Raw genomic sequence first — 15,478 nt, 5'->3', positions numbered from 1 at the left:
TAATACTCAACACTGGCAAGGGTATGGAGAAACAGGGTATTTTGCACTGTTGGTGGGAGTGCATTTTTTCTTTGAGAACGTGATCGTATATACAGATACATACACACACAAATAATCATCGTAGCACTCTTTTTAACAAAAAAAGAAAAGGAGAAAACATCCTATGGCTGTATCAGCACAGGACTGGTTAAAAAATTATGGTATACATATATGATAGAATTCTAAAAGCCATTAAAAAGATCTGTATGCAGTACTCACAAGATATTGCTAAATGAAAAAAAGCTAGGGACAGAACTGTCAGTATGACATGATCCTATCTGTCAAATTGATAGGATGGATGAATAGGTATTTTAAAATTTTATCAGTTTAAGGAAGGATATACACCAAACCACTGATATTTCCCTTAGGAAATATTTTATATAAAGGACTATAGACATAATAATATAAAGGTAATAAAGTGAATATGTGTATACTTATCACCCAACTTAAGAAAGAGAAATAACCAAGACAACAAATAATATATTATCAAGACAACAAATAATAGCATCCCCCACCTCTACCACTTGGATAGGTAAATATTATCTTGAAGTAGTTTATTTTACAATTTCTTACTGTTCTTTACAGCTTTACCACATAAGTATTATTCCTAAACAATATTTAGTTCTAGATGCTTCTGAATTTTATTTGACTGATATCATGCTATTTGGGACATTTTGGAACTTGCTTTTTTTGCTCATTTTTTTTCATGAAACTTATTCATGTTGATATATGTAGCAATAGCTCACTCATTTTCACTTCTTTGTAGTGATGATAGCTAACACCTATTAAGCATTTTCTATGTAGCAGACATTGTCTCAAGTACTTTACATGGGTTAACTCATTTCATCCTCACAACAACCCTTTGAGCTAGTTATAGCATTATTATCTCTCTATTCCACAGGAAGAAACTAAAGCTCAAAGACATTATGTAACTTGCCTAAGATAAAACACTTAATTTTTTGCTCTTTCAAACAAGGGTGCTAAGAACATTCTTCTACAGGCCTCATGATACATATATACAAGAATTTTTCTGGTACATATCCAGGGGTGGAAATGCTAGATTATAAGATACACGTATGCTCTGATTTATAAAATAAAAATTATTTTCCAAGGTGGTTTTAACAATTCATATATCCACAAGCAATGTTCTATATTCTCACTAAGACTAGGCATTATCACAACTTTCACTCTTATTTATGGATATGCTATTTAATTTCTATGATAATGGACTAGTCTTACTAAAAATTACATAGTGTTTTCTTTTCATGAACAAGAAATTTTGAGAATGAACAAAAGAACTAACAAATGAATGCATAGGTTTGTTGCTTTACCATGGCTCCTACTCTACTGTTTCATCATCTCTTTTTGCTTCAGATGTACTGTTTCTCTCCAGTACTGTCTAACATTTCACACTTCTGATTCTTTGTACATGTCATTTCCTCTGCCCACAAAGACTATCTTCAATTTTTCCACTAGAAAAACTCCTTTTTAGAGTTTGGGATTAACATATACACACTACTATATATAAAACAGATAATCAACAAGGACCTACTATATAGCACAGGGAACTCTACTCAATATTCTGTAATAACCTATATGGGAAAAGAATCTGAAAAAGAATGAATGTATGTATATGTATAACTGGATCACTTTGCTGTACACCTGAAACTAACACAACGTAAATCAACCATACTCCAATATAAAATAAAAATTAAAAAAAAGAACTCCTTAACATCAGCCATAAACGCCTCAAAAAGTCTGTTAATCCACTCCAAAGTTACTCCCTCCTCTGAACTTCCTCAAAAATACTTATATCTATCACCCTATATTCTAAGTGTTCTCTTATTTGTATTTTTCCCGTGAGCCAGTAATGACTTTCCCTCTGTTTTATTCCTAGAGCTTAGAACTATACCTGACACACAGTGAGTACCCTATAAATAATCAGTGATATGCAAATAACCACAAGTCAGATCACATTATATTAATATAGACCCTTGGGAGTAACTTTGGCAATAGAAAAAAATGTAGAAAAAGAACTCCTTAAACAACAATGAAAAGTCTTCACCCACAAAAGAAATAATTTTAATAACTGTTAAAAGTTCAAATTACACAAAAAATTCTTCACACACCCCCCCCCGTATGGAATAGCACCTATTATTATTTGACATGTATCTTTCTAGACTTAACATATATATATATATATATATATATATATGTATGTATGTTTATAGTCTATGTATAATTTGATTCCATTTATATATTTAGGTCTATCCATGTAGTGCTTTCTTTTACCACAAAACATACCATGAACCTCTCCCTGTGTCAATATATAAAGGTGTACCCTGTGCTTCAAAATGGTTGCAAAGAAGTTCAATATTTGTATATGTTATGTATTCTGTAGGCAAAACTCTAATTAGGGGCATTTAAATAGCTTCCAATTTTTTGGTCATATACATTTCAACACACCTCCTGATAAATACATCTTGGTGCACTGGTAGTATTATTTCCTTAGGATTAATTCCCATTAATACTAGAGAGTATAAGCTACCCTCTAGCAAACTTATGTGCCCTTTGAAAACCTCTCAAGAAAGACTATTTCCTCACATCTCTACCCACACTGGGCCTTATCATTTAACTATCTCTGCCAAACTCATATAAGAAAAAAATTTTAATTGTTATTTTATAAAAAAGATTATTTGTACCATTTCCATTATTAAAATTAATAGTAGCCAAAACATTTTTTAAAACTTGGATCAGACTGAGTAAAAAGTATTCTGGCTTAGTCAAACTTGAATGTTTTTTACTGAATTAAAACTCTTTAAAGGTAACAATTACTATGGGAAAAGGGGTGTAATCTCAAGTTAGGTGGTGGAAAATGCCAAAAAATCTTCCACAAGAGCAGAAAATCTAATGCATGATACGCACAAAGGATGTACATACATTTGCATGAGCTCCAGCTTTTAAAAAGTTGTCTATAGCAGTAATATACATCCACATTCAATGCTTTTAGTACTGTGCTGGCATTGGCTCATCTGTATTACCTAAAAAGTAAACCATGCCAATATTTCATGTACAGTGGAAATCTGTTCCACTCTCAGAGGCTGGTATAATAATTATTCTTCTATGGTTGCTCAGAGATTGTTTAGCTTTTTATTTCTCCAAGACTATTACAGCAATTTTGTGTGTAGAGGCAAAAGGATGCAGTATAAAGTAATAAAATAATTCTAGCTGTAGTTCTCTTTCAGAACATAAGTCTAGATGACAGCTGTAGAGAAAATAAATACAGATTTTGCTTTTCTCCTTCCTTTGTCCCTTCTCTCTATATTAATTCTGAGGCAGAGAAAACAGCATTGTTCTGTAAACTTTTTAAAATGTATGATTCCCAATAAACCATATAGTGCGAAAAAACCTCAGTCTATCAGTTGTTCCAAACTTTCATTCTTGTAGTTGTATTATCACGAATCACAGGTTTGAATGTGTGACTGGGTCATACTCAACAAGAGAAGTTTTAAATAATTATATTATTAGTTTACTTTAGCATGATGAAAAAATTTTAGATGTTCTTTGATAAAGAAATCTTATATTCTAGCATTGCATATGTTAAAAATGCTATCAAAGCTATTGTTTTGGTATTTAAAACTATACAAATTATGCAAATTTAGAAAGCACAGAAAAGGAAAAAAATGACTAACAATTCTACAAGCCCAACAAAATCACTATTTACACTTTGATGTAGCACCCAGCAGCAATGCATTTTATATTTGACCACCAATGTCTCCTATTCTGTTTGCTAGATTTCTTTAGTTACTTTTTATTAGTTTAAGAATAAACTAAACCTTGAATTTTCAATTTTGCATGTCTATGAGCTTTGTCTAAAAATACTAATAGCATATATAGTATTTTGTTTAGGCAACCTGAACACAGTAATCAGTGATGAAATAATATGGAAGGCATACGAGAAAAGTACCAACATATAATGTCCAGCAAAAACAAAAAAGAAAAACAAGTCCTCCACCTTATTAATCAACAGAAACTACACTTTAAATGAAAAGTAAGTTTGGCTTAAATGTGGTATTAGGTTTTCAGGGATTGTTTATTGTCTGCAAATCTGTTTTTTAGTTAATAGGCAGGCAATAGTTGCATAGTTTCTGCTAACTATATAAATCTTTAGACAATCCTTTAATTGGTAAATCTATTTCTAGGATTTTATCCTAAGGTCACATTCAGAAGTACCAACAAAAATTAATGTACAAGACTGTGGAAAGTAAAGTAAATGTTCAACGAAACATGAATGGTTAAATAAACTGTAGTATAGTTACACAATATAATGGCAAAATTCAAAGACTCTGAAATCAGACTGTGTGGGTTCAAATTTTATGATTTGTACTACTTAAATTCCAACCACCACTATCACTACCATTACCAATACAAACAAAAATCAAAAACACAATCCAAATGGAGAAGAGACTGATTCTGATGGTACTTTTAAAAAGAAGTATGTGTTTGAATATAACATGCAAGAACAAAGGAAAACTTAAGCAGAAGAACCCAAAATCTTAATAGCAATTACCACTAGGTAGGGATAAATGATTCCTGATTTCTTCTTTATAATTTTCTAACTAACCAAATATCCTACATGAAGATTAGTTTAAGAGTCAAGGAAAAATTAAACAGTGACAAAATATTATGCAAAAAGATTATATAGAGTTTTTTTACTCCCTTATTAGATAATTAAACTCAATCTAAAATATATAAAGGTTACAGGAACTTAACTATAAGGTAGGATGGTGAGAGATCACAGTAATATAAAATCCATTTTGCTAGCTAAATAAAGCTCTATCCATTAACTTAGTTTTCAGATATAGAGCCTTATTAAAATGTTACTACCTCTGAAAATGAGTACATGAACAATTCATAGCGCCCTTGACTAAAGCAAATGACTTTGAACAATAAATGTAAATCACAATCCTTTTAATCATTTGGCTCAAAAATGACCTTAGTTAATTCTAAAAAAGAGTAAGTTAGTCAAGTATTTCTCAGTGGCGAAGAGAAAATATGATACCTTTTCACTTCAGATCAATTAGGTGTCACCTTTCTTCTGCCCCAAAGCATGGAATCTGAGATCTTTTCCTCTTATAATCACAAACCAATCGTGAGGTGAGTTTTATGGGTTTTGTTAGCAATCTAGCCTATCTGAACAATAAGAACTGTTACGACTAACAACTCTGGTTGGAAAAACACTGTAAAAATAATCTTAAAGCAAATGTAAGCTAACATTAAAAAAAAAAAACAACACCCCACCTAACTGGCTCATTAAAATACTTAAATAAAGAAACCAAATGAAAAGAACATTCATACCTTACTGCTGCTTGGTTTTTTTTTCCTTTTAACTCCTTAATTTTGAAGATTTTTCCTTAAAAAACCTTTCCTACCAACTATGTATATGGTCAAAATTGTACTAAACATCAGGGATAAAAGATGAGCAAGATATGATTTTAAATCCAAATAATGATGTTATAAAACCTTTCAAAGACAAGTATGAAATAGAAAGGTAAATACCTTTCTGATGATTTATGATACTGATAAAGATACTGAATTGCTGAAAGCTGAAAGTTATCTACCAGCAAATAATCAAATGTTTAGCATAGTTATTGGAACAGAACAGGTGCTCAAATATTTACTGAATGAATTAATAAGTACTCAAAATGGAGAGGATTTCCACTCTGATATTTAAAGTCTTAAAGACATTTATGATCTAACTAACAGTCATTACTTCCTTGGGGTTAAAATAATTAGAGAATGGGTTATTCTTTTAAAGCCATTTTAGTTTTCTTTGCAAATAATCACTAATAAAGTAAACCTGACATAACCACTATCATAAACTACAGTCAACTTGCACTCAAGATAATTTCAAAATGTTTATGTATGTCAAGCCCATAGGTGGTTTACAAAACAATAACGTACTTTGTTCCTAATAAAGTGGTTAACTGAATTAGAATACTTTATAACCTCCAATACATTCCAAAATAAGAATGATGTATGTGAAAACTTTAGCATATCATGAAATAAATGGTACTAAAGTAAACTTAAGAGTTTTCTTTGGCAGTTTAATTCTGTAAGTTGATTCTTTTTTAAAAATTTCACATTTTGCTAGCATCTCAGTATCCCCCAGCCCCTTTTGGTATAATTAAGGTTAATATATTATACATACATAATCGGGCTCAGAATTTTTTAAACTAATAAGAACTGTGTTTTTTTTACCTGAACATACTTTTAGTTGTAAAGGGGCTATAAAACCAAGATATAATACAATCTTCTATTGAAAAATGGAATTTAACCTAAGCTAGATGTATCATCTAAAAAAGTTGAGAATGGGAGCAAGATAAAATGAACATGACTATAAATGTTAGCTTTCATTCTACTCATCTTCCTTTTCTGCTTATGTATTGGTTAGCTGTTGGTGCATAACCACCAATTACTACAAAACTGCAGCTTCAAAGAACATTTACTACCTCATAGTTTCTTTGAGTAAGAAATTTGGGAGCAACTTAGCTGAATGGTGTTCCATAAGTACAGTTCCTCTCATTGTGAGGACCCATGAACTGAACAGACAAATTATCTGCCCTACACACAACCAAAATACAATGGTAGGACAGGCAAAGGATAACTGTTATAAAACTTCTGGTTCAGAATAAGAGAAAATGGAGTCACTGATCCAAAGTAATTCTGTAATCAAGGTGGGAACACGTTAGAAGTTCCTTGAATATGGGAATAATTCTCCATAGCTCTTGGCTCTGTCCTTTGAGATTTTGGTTCTATTTCTGAGTTATCTTTCCGTTTTATGAAAGGAAGTCCATGTTTACATGTAAAATGTTTTTCAACCTGCTTCTTGCCAGTAAAATTCTGGGGATCCAAGGGGCCGCTCCTCAGACTGGTAATATTTCTACCAATTAACTCTTTTGAAAACTTTGTGGGTCTCTTGGGAATCTTACTGGGATTCACACACTGTTAGACAAAAAGCACAGTCACAATTCTGAGACAAACTCTTCTCTACTTTAAATTTCTGCTGAGGACATACTTAATCTGCTTTAAGCCCTCTTACTTTGATTGAAAGGTTCTCTAAGGCTCACATTACATCTTTCTGAGGTTTTAACAAAGGATTTTATAGTCACACCACTGGCTTCATCTTTAGACAAACCTATTCTGAGAGTGCCCAGGATATGATCTTTGCCTGGAAGCCATTTCCTAATTTTAGCATAGTTTGACATATTGAGAGGATGAGAATTTTCCAAACCACCAAGTCCTGGTTCTTTTTGTTTGCTTAGGAGCCCTTCCTGAGCCTATTTCTCCCATCCACTGCTTTACCATAACCAGAAGTAGTACATTTTCTACTTCACTTATTACTACAGGTGACAGTGTTGCTAAACTTTCTGCTACTATATAACAGTGATTTCCTTTCTTTCAGTTTCCAATATGGTGTTCTTCATTTTCATTTAAGACCTCATCAGCAGTCTCCTCAAAGGCTTAACTTTAAGCTTCTATCTACTGTCCCCAAGTTCAAATTATATACCACATTTTGAAGTATTTGTTATGGCAGCACCACATTATTATGGGTAGCAAAATCTCTATTAGTAACCAATTACCCCAAACCTAGAGGCTTAAAATGAAATTTGTTATTTTACAGTTTCTGTAGGTCATGCATTCAGGAACAGCTTAATGAGGTGGTTCCACCTCACAGTCCCTAGGGAAGTTACAGTTAAAACATCAACCATGACTGCAGTCATCTGATGGCTCATTTGGGGGTGAATGACTTGCATCCAAGATGGCTCATTAACATGTTTATTGTCACAAAACTTCAGTTCCTCACCACAAGCACATCTCCATAGAGTTGCTTGAGTGTCCCCATGACATGGCAGTTGGCATCCTCCAGTACAGGGGATCTAAGAGAGCCAGAAAGAAGCTGCAATACCTTTTATGGCCTACCTTTGGAAGTCATATTCTTGTCATTTCTACCATATACTCCTTATTAAAAAACAACCCAGTAAGTATAGCGCCCACTCAAGGGGAGGAGAATAAGATTCCACCAAAAGGAATATAATTTAAGAATCTATTTTTAAAACACCACAGTAAGTAAAAACCAAGAACTAAAACTTGATATAAAAATTGCTCTTAGTGAAATTACACTTACATGGAAGCCTATTTTAGAGTCTCTAGTGACAATGCACATTTTCTATTTTATTATGAAAATAAATACCAAGCAAGTGCTTCAGTGTATAATGAAGCTAAAATATAAATAACTCTTTTAGGTGTGTGTGTGTACGTGTGTGTGTGTGTGGGAGAGAGAGAGAGAGAGAGAGAGAGAGAGAGAGAGAGAGAGAGAGAGAGAGAGAGAGAGAGAGAGAGAGAGAGAGAGAGAGAGTGTGTGTGTGTGTGTGTGTGTGTGTGTGTGTGTGTGTGTGTGTGTGTGTGTGTGTGTAACCTGTTGGACTGGGGGCAGTGGAGAGACCTTACTATGAAGCAGAGATCCCAAGGAGCTAAAAACAGATTAACTACTTGTTGCTTTGGTTATACAATAATTCTCTTTACTAGCCATTGATGGCAATATGCACAAAGTCTTGCAAACAATTAAGTCCTGTAAAAGTTTTTCCTCTATACAGTGCTATATATAGAAATGAAGTAAAACCAAAGCAGAATGTTAAAAGATTCTTTTTAAAGTTGAATTTTAACCAAATTTACTCTCTTCACAGGGAGCAATTCAGAAAATGTTTCCCCATTTCCAGCTCCATATTCTCATTGATACCAGAACAGAACTTTAGGAAACACTTAACTATAAAAAGTATACTTATTTTGCATTTTATTATTTATTTCTTATACCTAATTAACTGAAACTGAGTTTTTAAAATAATAATTAACCATCAAGAAAATAAATTCATATATTATTAAATGTATAATAAATATATATTAAATGTATAATAAATATACATTAAATATAAAATTAAATTATTAAAATAGATTCATATATTAAAACACAAATAAGAACTCTTAAATGTACAATAAGAACTCTTAAATGTACAAATAAGAACTCTTAAATGTACAATAAGGATAATGGGTTAGGATACATCTATTGAAAACAAATTAGATAGACACAAAAAAGATGAAAAATTGTAAACTTGAAAAAACATTTAAGGTCACAAAATATCATTATGTATTTAAGTGAAAAAAAAAGCTACAGAATAATGATATCATAGTAACACATGTGTACCCATTTATTTGTCCAGAAAAAAACTCAGAGGCTATATTTAAAAATACGTATGGGACTTCCCTGGTGGTCCAGTGGCTAAGACTCTGTGCTCCCAATGCAGGGGGCCCGGGTTCGATCCCTGGGCAGGGAACTAGATCCCACATGCTGCAACTAAGACTTTGCATGCCGCAACTAAAGATCCCATGTGCCGCAACTAAAGATCCTGCATGCAGCAACGAAGATCCTACACGTGGCAACAAAGATCTTGCGTGCTGCAGCTAAGACCTGAAGCAACCAAATAAATAAATAAATATTTTAAAAAATATGTATGATGGCTATCATGGATGGTAGCATATCTATGTTTTATTTTTTGAACTTTACTATATTTCTCAAATTTTCAGAAATAAAAACCATTTTTATTTTCTGATTATAAATGTACATAAAACATTTTGCCATGTCCTTTAGGTGATGACTATTTTTACAATAATATGAATAACTGATTATTAATACAAGGTATACATATAAATTTGGGTTCTTTCACTATTCTCCTAAAAGTATTAATACTTTCGGAAATTAAAAGTACTAAAAAGAAAGCCATATAGCTCAGAATCCCACAATCCAAAAGTAACAAATTTAACATTTTAGCTGAGTAACAATGGGTGACAACACCATATAATTATCTGTTTTTACTACTCAATACACTGCAAGTAAATTAATAATAAAAATTTTAGTGGTCGCATGACAAAGATACCTTAATTAATTCAACAATTTCCATTCCATTTAGATAGCTTATTTTTTATTATCAATATTTCATACGCACATCCCCAAAAATCTGTGTATACAAATTTTTTGTGTATCTCTATTTCCTTAAATTGATTCACTGGATTAACAGGTATGAATATTTATTTTTTTTTTTAAAGATTTTTTTTTTTAATGTGGACCAATTTTAAAGCCTTTATTGAATTTGTTACCATACTGCTTCTGCTTTATGTTTTGGCTTTTTGGCCACAAGGTATGTGGGATCTTAGCTCCCCGACCAGGGATCGAACCTGAAACATTGGAAGGGAAAGTCTTAACCATTGGACCACCAGGGAAGTCCTGTTTCCCTTTTTAAGGCTTTTAAATACATTATTACCAAACTGTTTTCTAAAAAGAATCTACCAATCTATATTTTCTAGCAGAGCATCAATCTGTCAACCTCATGGAAAGACACAGTCTGGGGTAATATTAATTTTTAAATCTTTGATAATTTCATAACTAATAAATGTTAATTTATACTACCTGCTGATTACTAGTGATATAAAACAGAAGGGTGTCCATATGCTTATTCATAATTTGAAATTACTTTTCTACGAATTTTTAATACAAGTACCTTGCCTATGCGGTGGGGTATCTGTGATGGTTAATTTTATGTCAACTTGGCTAGGCGATGGTGGCAAGTGGTTTGGTCAAACACCAGTCTAACTATTGTGAATGTAATTTTCATATGTGACTAACATCTAAATCAGAGACTCAGAGTAAAGGAGATTATCCTCCATAAAGTGGGTGGACTCATTCTGGAAAGACTTAAAGAAAAGACTGACGTCCCCCAAGGAGGAAGGAAGTCTGCCTTGAGACTGCCTTCTGACTCAAGAGCAAAACATCAACTCCTGCCAGAACTTCTGGGATGCCTGCCTACCTGCTTACTCTGTGAATTTCGGACTGGCCAGTTCCCACAGTCACATGAGTCAATTCCTTAAACAAACAAACCGAACAAAACCAAGTCCTCTTTACACATATTAATAAATACATACATATATATGTATGTGTATATATATATATATATATATATATATACACACACATACACACATTCTATTGGTTCTGTTTCCCTGTATTTCCTGACAAATACAGTGACCAGAAATTTCTTAAGAATTTATATGAATTGTTTATTTATTAAGGCTAGTGATTTCCTCCACAACCTTTATGTCTAGAAATTCCTTTTAATCCAAACTACTTACTTGTAAGTTGTCTTCTGCTCCTTCAGTTTCATTTTTAAGTGCTGGGCATCCTAAGAAAACGGGTAAAAGTTAATTAAGCATAGAATTTTTGTTTTAGATTTTAGTATTGCTGACTCATTGATAATACCACTATGATACTGTAGAAGACTAATCAGAGATCATTCTGGACTGCCTGGCAACCAGTCAGATGTTGGTCACTCATACTTGCCCCTCTGTTAGACAGAGAATAAAGCAATTGTTTTCCTCTTCTACAGGTAAATTTCCAGTTACTTACTTAAAGAGGTGTTTTCTGTGAAAGTACGCTATCTCTGGCAAGCCCTGCCTCTGATTTCTCTCAAATACTGAAACTGCCAGGAAAAGTATATGCCCCACACTCTTCTGGTGTTTAGGTAATACCCACGTGATTTATTCAATTTTTCTAAGTACTCTGACCCAGGAAACAGTATTTAGTACCCCCAACTAGGATTTTAGTAGCTTTAATAAGGCAAAAAAATGAGCCTTAATCCACTGTTGATAGTCAATAGCCAATTGTTGCTATTGACTTTTGTGTACCAATGCCTCTATGTAAGTTTTCATGGCGTTCAAGAATGCCTTTAGTTCCAATAAATTAATAAGGAAGGATTTACCTTAGCAAAGTATTCTGACTTTATGCTACCCTTGTGACATAGCTATCATGGAGATGAAGAGAAAGCTGCCCTATGGAAAGGGTGCATAGTTTATTCTTACTGTCATGGGAGGCTCAGTAAGAAAATGGGATTGCTGAAAACCTATACAGTGGCTGATAATAATGCTAACCAGTATGTTTTCAAAAATGTTCAAGAACAATGAGACAGGCTGAGTACTGTAGCCTATTCTACCTGGCTAGGTGTTTGTAAGCTTCTCATTAATTTTCTTTTAAAAGGTTAAACCCAATCTATCTGATTCTAGTGACAGAAGTATGTTCCTATGGGGGTATGAATGTGGGCATAAAAGTATTCATAACTAAATATTCCAGCAACCATGGATAATGATTTTCTTTTTAAACCACTGGTTCTTCAACACTAACAAAATATTAGAATTAACTGGGAAACTTTAAAAAAAATTATACTGATGCCAGAACACAGTCTCAAACCAATAATGTCAGAATCTCTGAGGGGTGAGGCATTGGGCATCATAAATTTTTTTATTTTTAAGTTTCTTGCAGTGGTTTGAGCTCGACAACTACTACTCGAGAATCTGAAGATCCATACTCATCTTGCCCCTCCCTAAATTCATGATATATAATCATCTGACAATTCCTCACCACATTTGAAATGAACAGGAACTTAAAAAAAAAAAAGGAATGCCTCAGCACCACTCTCCAGGCAGTTTGATTCAAGTGAGCTGGAGTGGGGACCAATTATGCTGTTTCAAAAGGCTCCCAGGTGATTCAAATGTGCAGGGAACAATGAGAACACTGATATAGGAAGAATTTATGGGTTCTTGTACTAAAAATGAGTGCTATCATTTCATGGAATTTTTTTCTGAATCAGAAATCAAAGATTGTTTGTTTACCAAATTCTAGTCTTTTAAAGTAGTTAAATACATTATTTAACTTCAGTTTCACCCACTTAGCAATACATATTTGTACTAAGCATTTCCACGTTCTTGCCTATGGTTTGTCTCGTAATTAGTTTATTTCTTCTGATTTTCCTACTAAAATGCCATCTTCAAAATATATGAGTCACAATGTTGTCAACACATTTTCATTCAGTTATGTTGTATAAGAAGGTTATTTCTACTAATAGAGATAATGTTTCTTCTTAATTAGAAAAGCAAATCAAATCTTAGTTATGACTTCTTTGGGGGAAAGAAATGGGTTTTAACGTGATTTCTTTTTGTTTAATTAAGCACAGGCCAGTCTTACATGTAAATATTCTTTCTCCCTTTAAAACCTGCAAGCTTTAGAGTTAATGATCTTAACAGATTGGTAAGATATACAAAGGGATAGATTGGGTTGAGGTCTCTGCCAATCCTTATTAATGAAATCAGATAAAGCAGTAAGGAAGGTTTTGCCACAGAATAACTGGAGTTGACATATATTTGATTATTACAAATTTTCTCTTTATAATTACCAAAACAAGGATGTGAGTAACATACTCACGAAGGATTTTCAAACTTCTACCTGACTGCTGCCCTCTTCTTTGAGCTCTTATTTTTAAAACTTTCAAATTATCTGAAGTGTGCTCTTGATGGGCTCTTCAAGATAATACATGTAACTGGTATATACTGTGATGTGACAAACATAAAACAGATTAAGCAGCCCATTATTTTATCTTCACCTACAGTCAGCTTTCAAAGCCTAATCTCATATCACAAAAGCTGACTTGCTTGAAGTCACTTCTACTACATATAACTGATAAACAAATTAAGAAAAGAGTCAAAATAACCTACCTTGAGAAATATCCTCTATAGCTCTTCGAATGCCTCTATCAAAAGCCCTAGCATCAGCAGGACTTTGAAAGGTAAGACCAAATTTCTTGTCATCAATCTTCCAGTGGTGAAATGTTGGAGTGACCTTATTGTAAATGAGGTCTTTTTTAAGCATACATTCCAAAACCACCTGCCAAAAGTTAAATGCCAAAATTACTATACATATATCAAATGCATCTAATGTAGCTCTTAAATACAAAGGTAGGTGAGAAAAGAGCTGTTATATTTTAATAAAAGCACTCCCAACCCATTAATACAGAGGTCTTGCTACTTAATCTACTCACAAAGTCACTCAATACAGAAATTAAGATGGGATTAAAGAAGATTCTGGGAAGATGGCAGGAGGCAAGAAGCACCAGGAATCTGTCTCCCTACCTAAACAAAACTGACTGGCAGAATCTGTCTGCTGTGACTATGTTAGAACTCTATAGAGTCTGTTGAAAGCTTTTAACTTCCAGGGAAGACATGGACAGTAAATTGCAGTTAATTTTGTCTATTTCAGGTAGTAGCACAGTAGTAGCACCTCCTTCATCCCAACTCCCAGCCATAGGGCAGGGAGCCCTGCACGTGCAAATTACAGAAGCCATGGTAGGTAAAAAGGACCTTATCCTCCAAGTATCAGGGATCGGTGCTCTCATCACTAATTGCTGCTTCTGATCACAGAGGTGCAGACAAGGAGGAGGGTAGCCATTTGCCACTGTTGTATCTTCCCTCATTGTTGCAAGTTCCTCTGCATCAGAATGAAGTGACTTCCAAGGTATTTAAAAAGCCAGCTCCCTTTTTTATCTGTCATTTACCACTTTTTCCCATGATGGGAGCCAGACACTGAAGACTAGGACATTCAAAAATAACTACATATACAGGAAGAATTAGAAAGTGACTATGCATATCCAGGGAAAGGCTCATCAGAAAAGACATGAAAAAACCTTAAATTTACACCTCAGGCTGATCCTTGGCACAGAGACAACCTACAACAATCAAAAAAACAAAAACAAAAAACAATAACAAAAATTAGGAAACTCCAAGGAAGGGAATAATCTGATTTCCATATTACCATATTCCAAGTTACCATATTATGATTTAAATGTCCAGTGTTCAACAGAAAAATCCCAAAGCATTCAAAGATTCTCCATATCTTATTTAGTTCTTTGAGCATCTTTACAACAGTTTTTTTTAATAAGTCTTTGTCTAATGATCTGCTGTTGGGTCTCTTCTGGGACATTTTCTGTTGATTTCTTTTTGTTTCTCTCAGTAGGTCATATAGCAAAGTATGACATAAAACAATGTATGAACAAAATGGAAATAACAATAAAGAGGTAGAAAATCTAAAAAGAAACTAAGAAATTCTGAAGCTGAAAAGTAAATAACTAAAATGAAAACTCCAATTAGAGGGATTCAAAAGCAGATTTGAGTAGGCACAAAAAATAAACAGTGAACTGGAAGATAGGACAACAGAAATTAGAGTCTGAGGAGCAGAAAGGAAAAAGACTGAAGAAACACAAACAGAGTCTAAGAGACCTACGGGCAGCATCAAGAGGACCAACATACACATCGTGGGAACTAGAAGAACAAGAAAGGGGCAGAGAGAATATGTGAAGAAAGAATGGTTGAAAACTCCCCAAATTTTATGAAAGTCATGAACATAAACATCCAAGAAGCTCAACAAACTTTGAATAGGATGAACTCAACAGGCCACACAGAGACACAAAGATTCTTCAAATTAGCAAGAGAGAAGTGAATTATCACA

At 33.4% G+C, this 15,478-nt stretch overlaps 1 protein-coding gene across 2 annotated transcripts in view; it reads right to left on the bottom strand.

Moving 5' to 3' along the window:
* Nucleotides 1-15,478, bottom strand: part of SPRED1 (sprouty related EVH1 domain containing 1) — a 120,092-nt gene that overhangs the window by 34,881 nt on the left and 69,733 nt on the right. For both annotated transcript variants that reach the window (XM_027083842.1, XM_027083841.1), the window contains exons 3-4: nt 13,693-13,861; nt 11,281-11,330 (exon numbers count right to left, since the gene is read on the bottom strand). In XM_027083842.1, the coding sequence (XP_026939643.1) occupies nt 11,281-11,330; nt 13,693-13,861 (219 nt within the window). The remainder of the gene's footprint in view (nt 1-11,280; nt 11,331-13,692; nt 13,862-15,478) is intronic.

Source organism: Aethalodelphis obliquidens, unplaced genomic scaffold (genome assembly GCF_003676395.1).
Source record: "Aethalodelphis obliquidens isolate GAN/ISIS:26980383/991018 unplaced genomic scaffold, ASM367639v1 scaffold51, whole genome shotgun sequence".
In the NCBI taxonomy this organism is placed as follows: Eukaryota; Metazoa; Chordata; class Mammalia; order Artiodactyla; family Delphinidae; genus Aethalodelphis; species Aethalodelphis obliquidens.
This window is presented reverse-complemented; position numbering and strand designations above follow the sequence as displayed.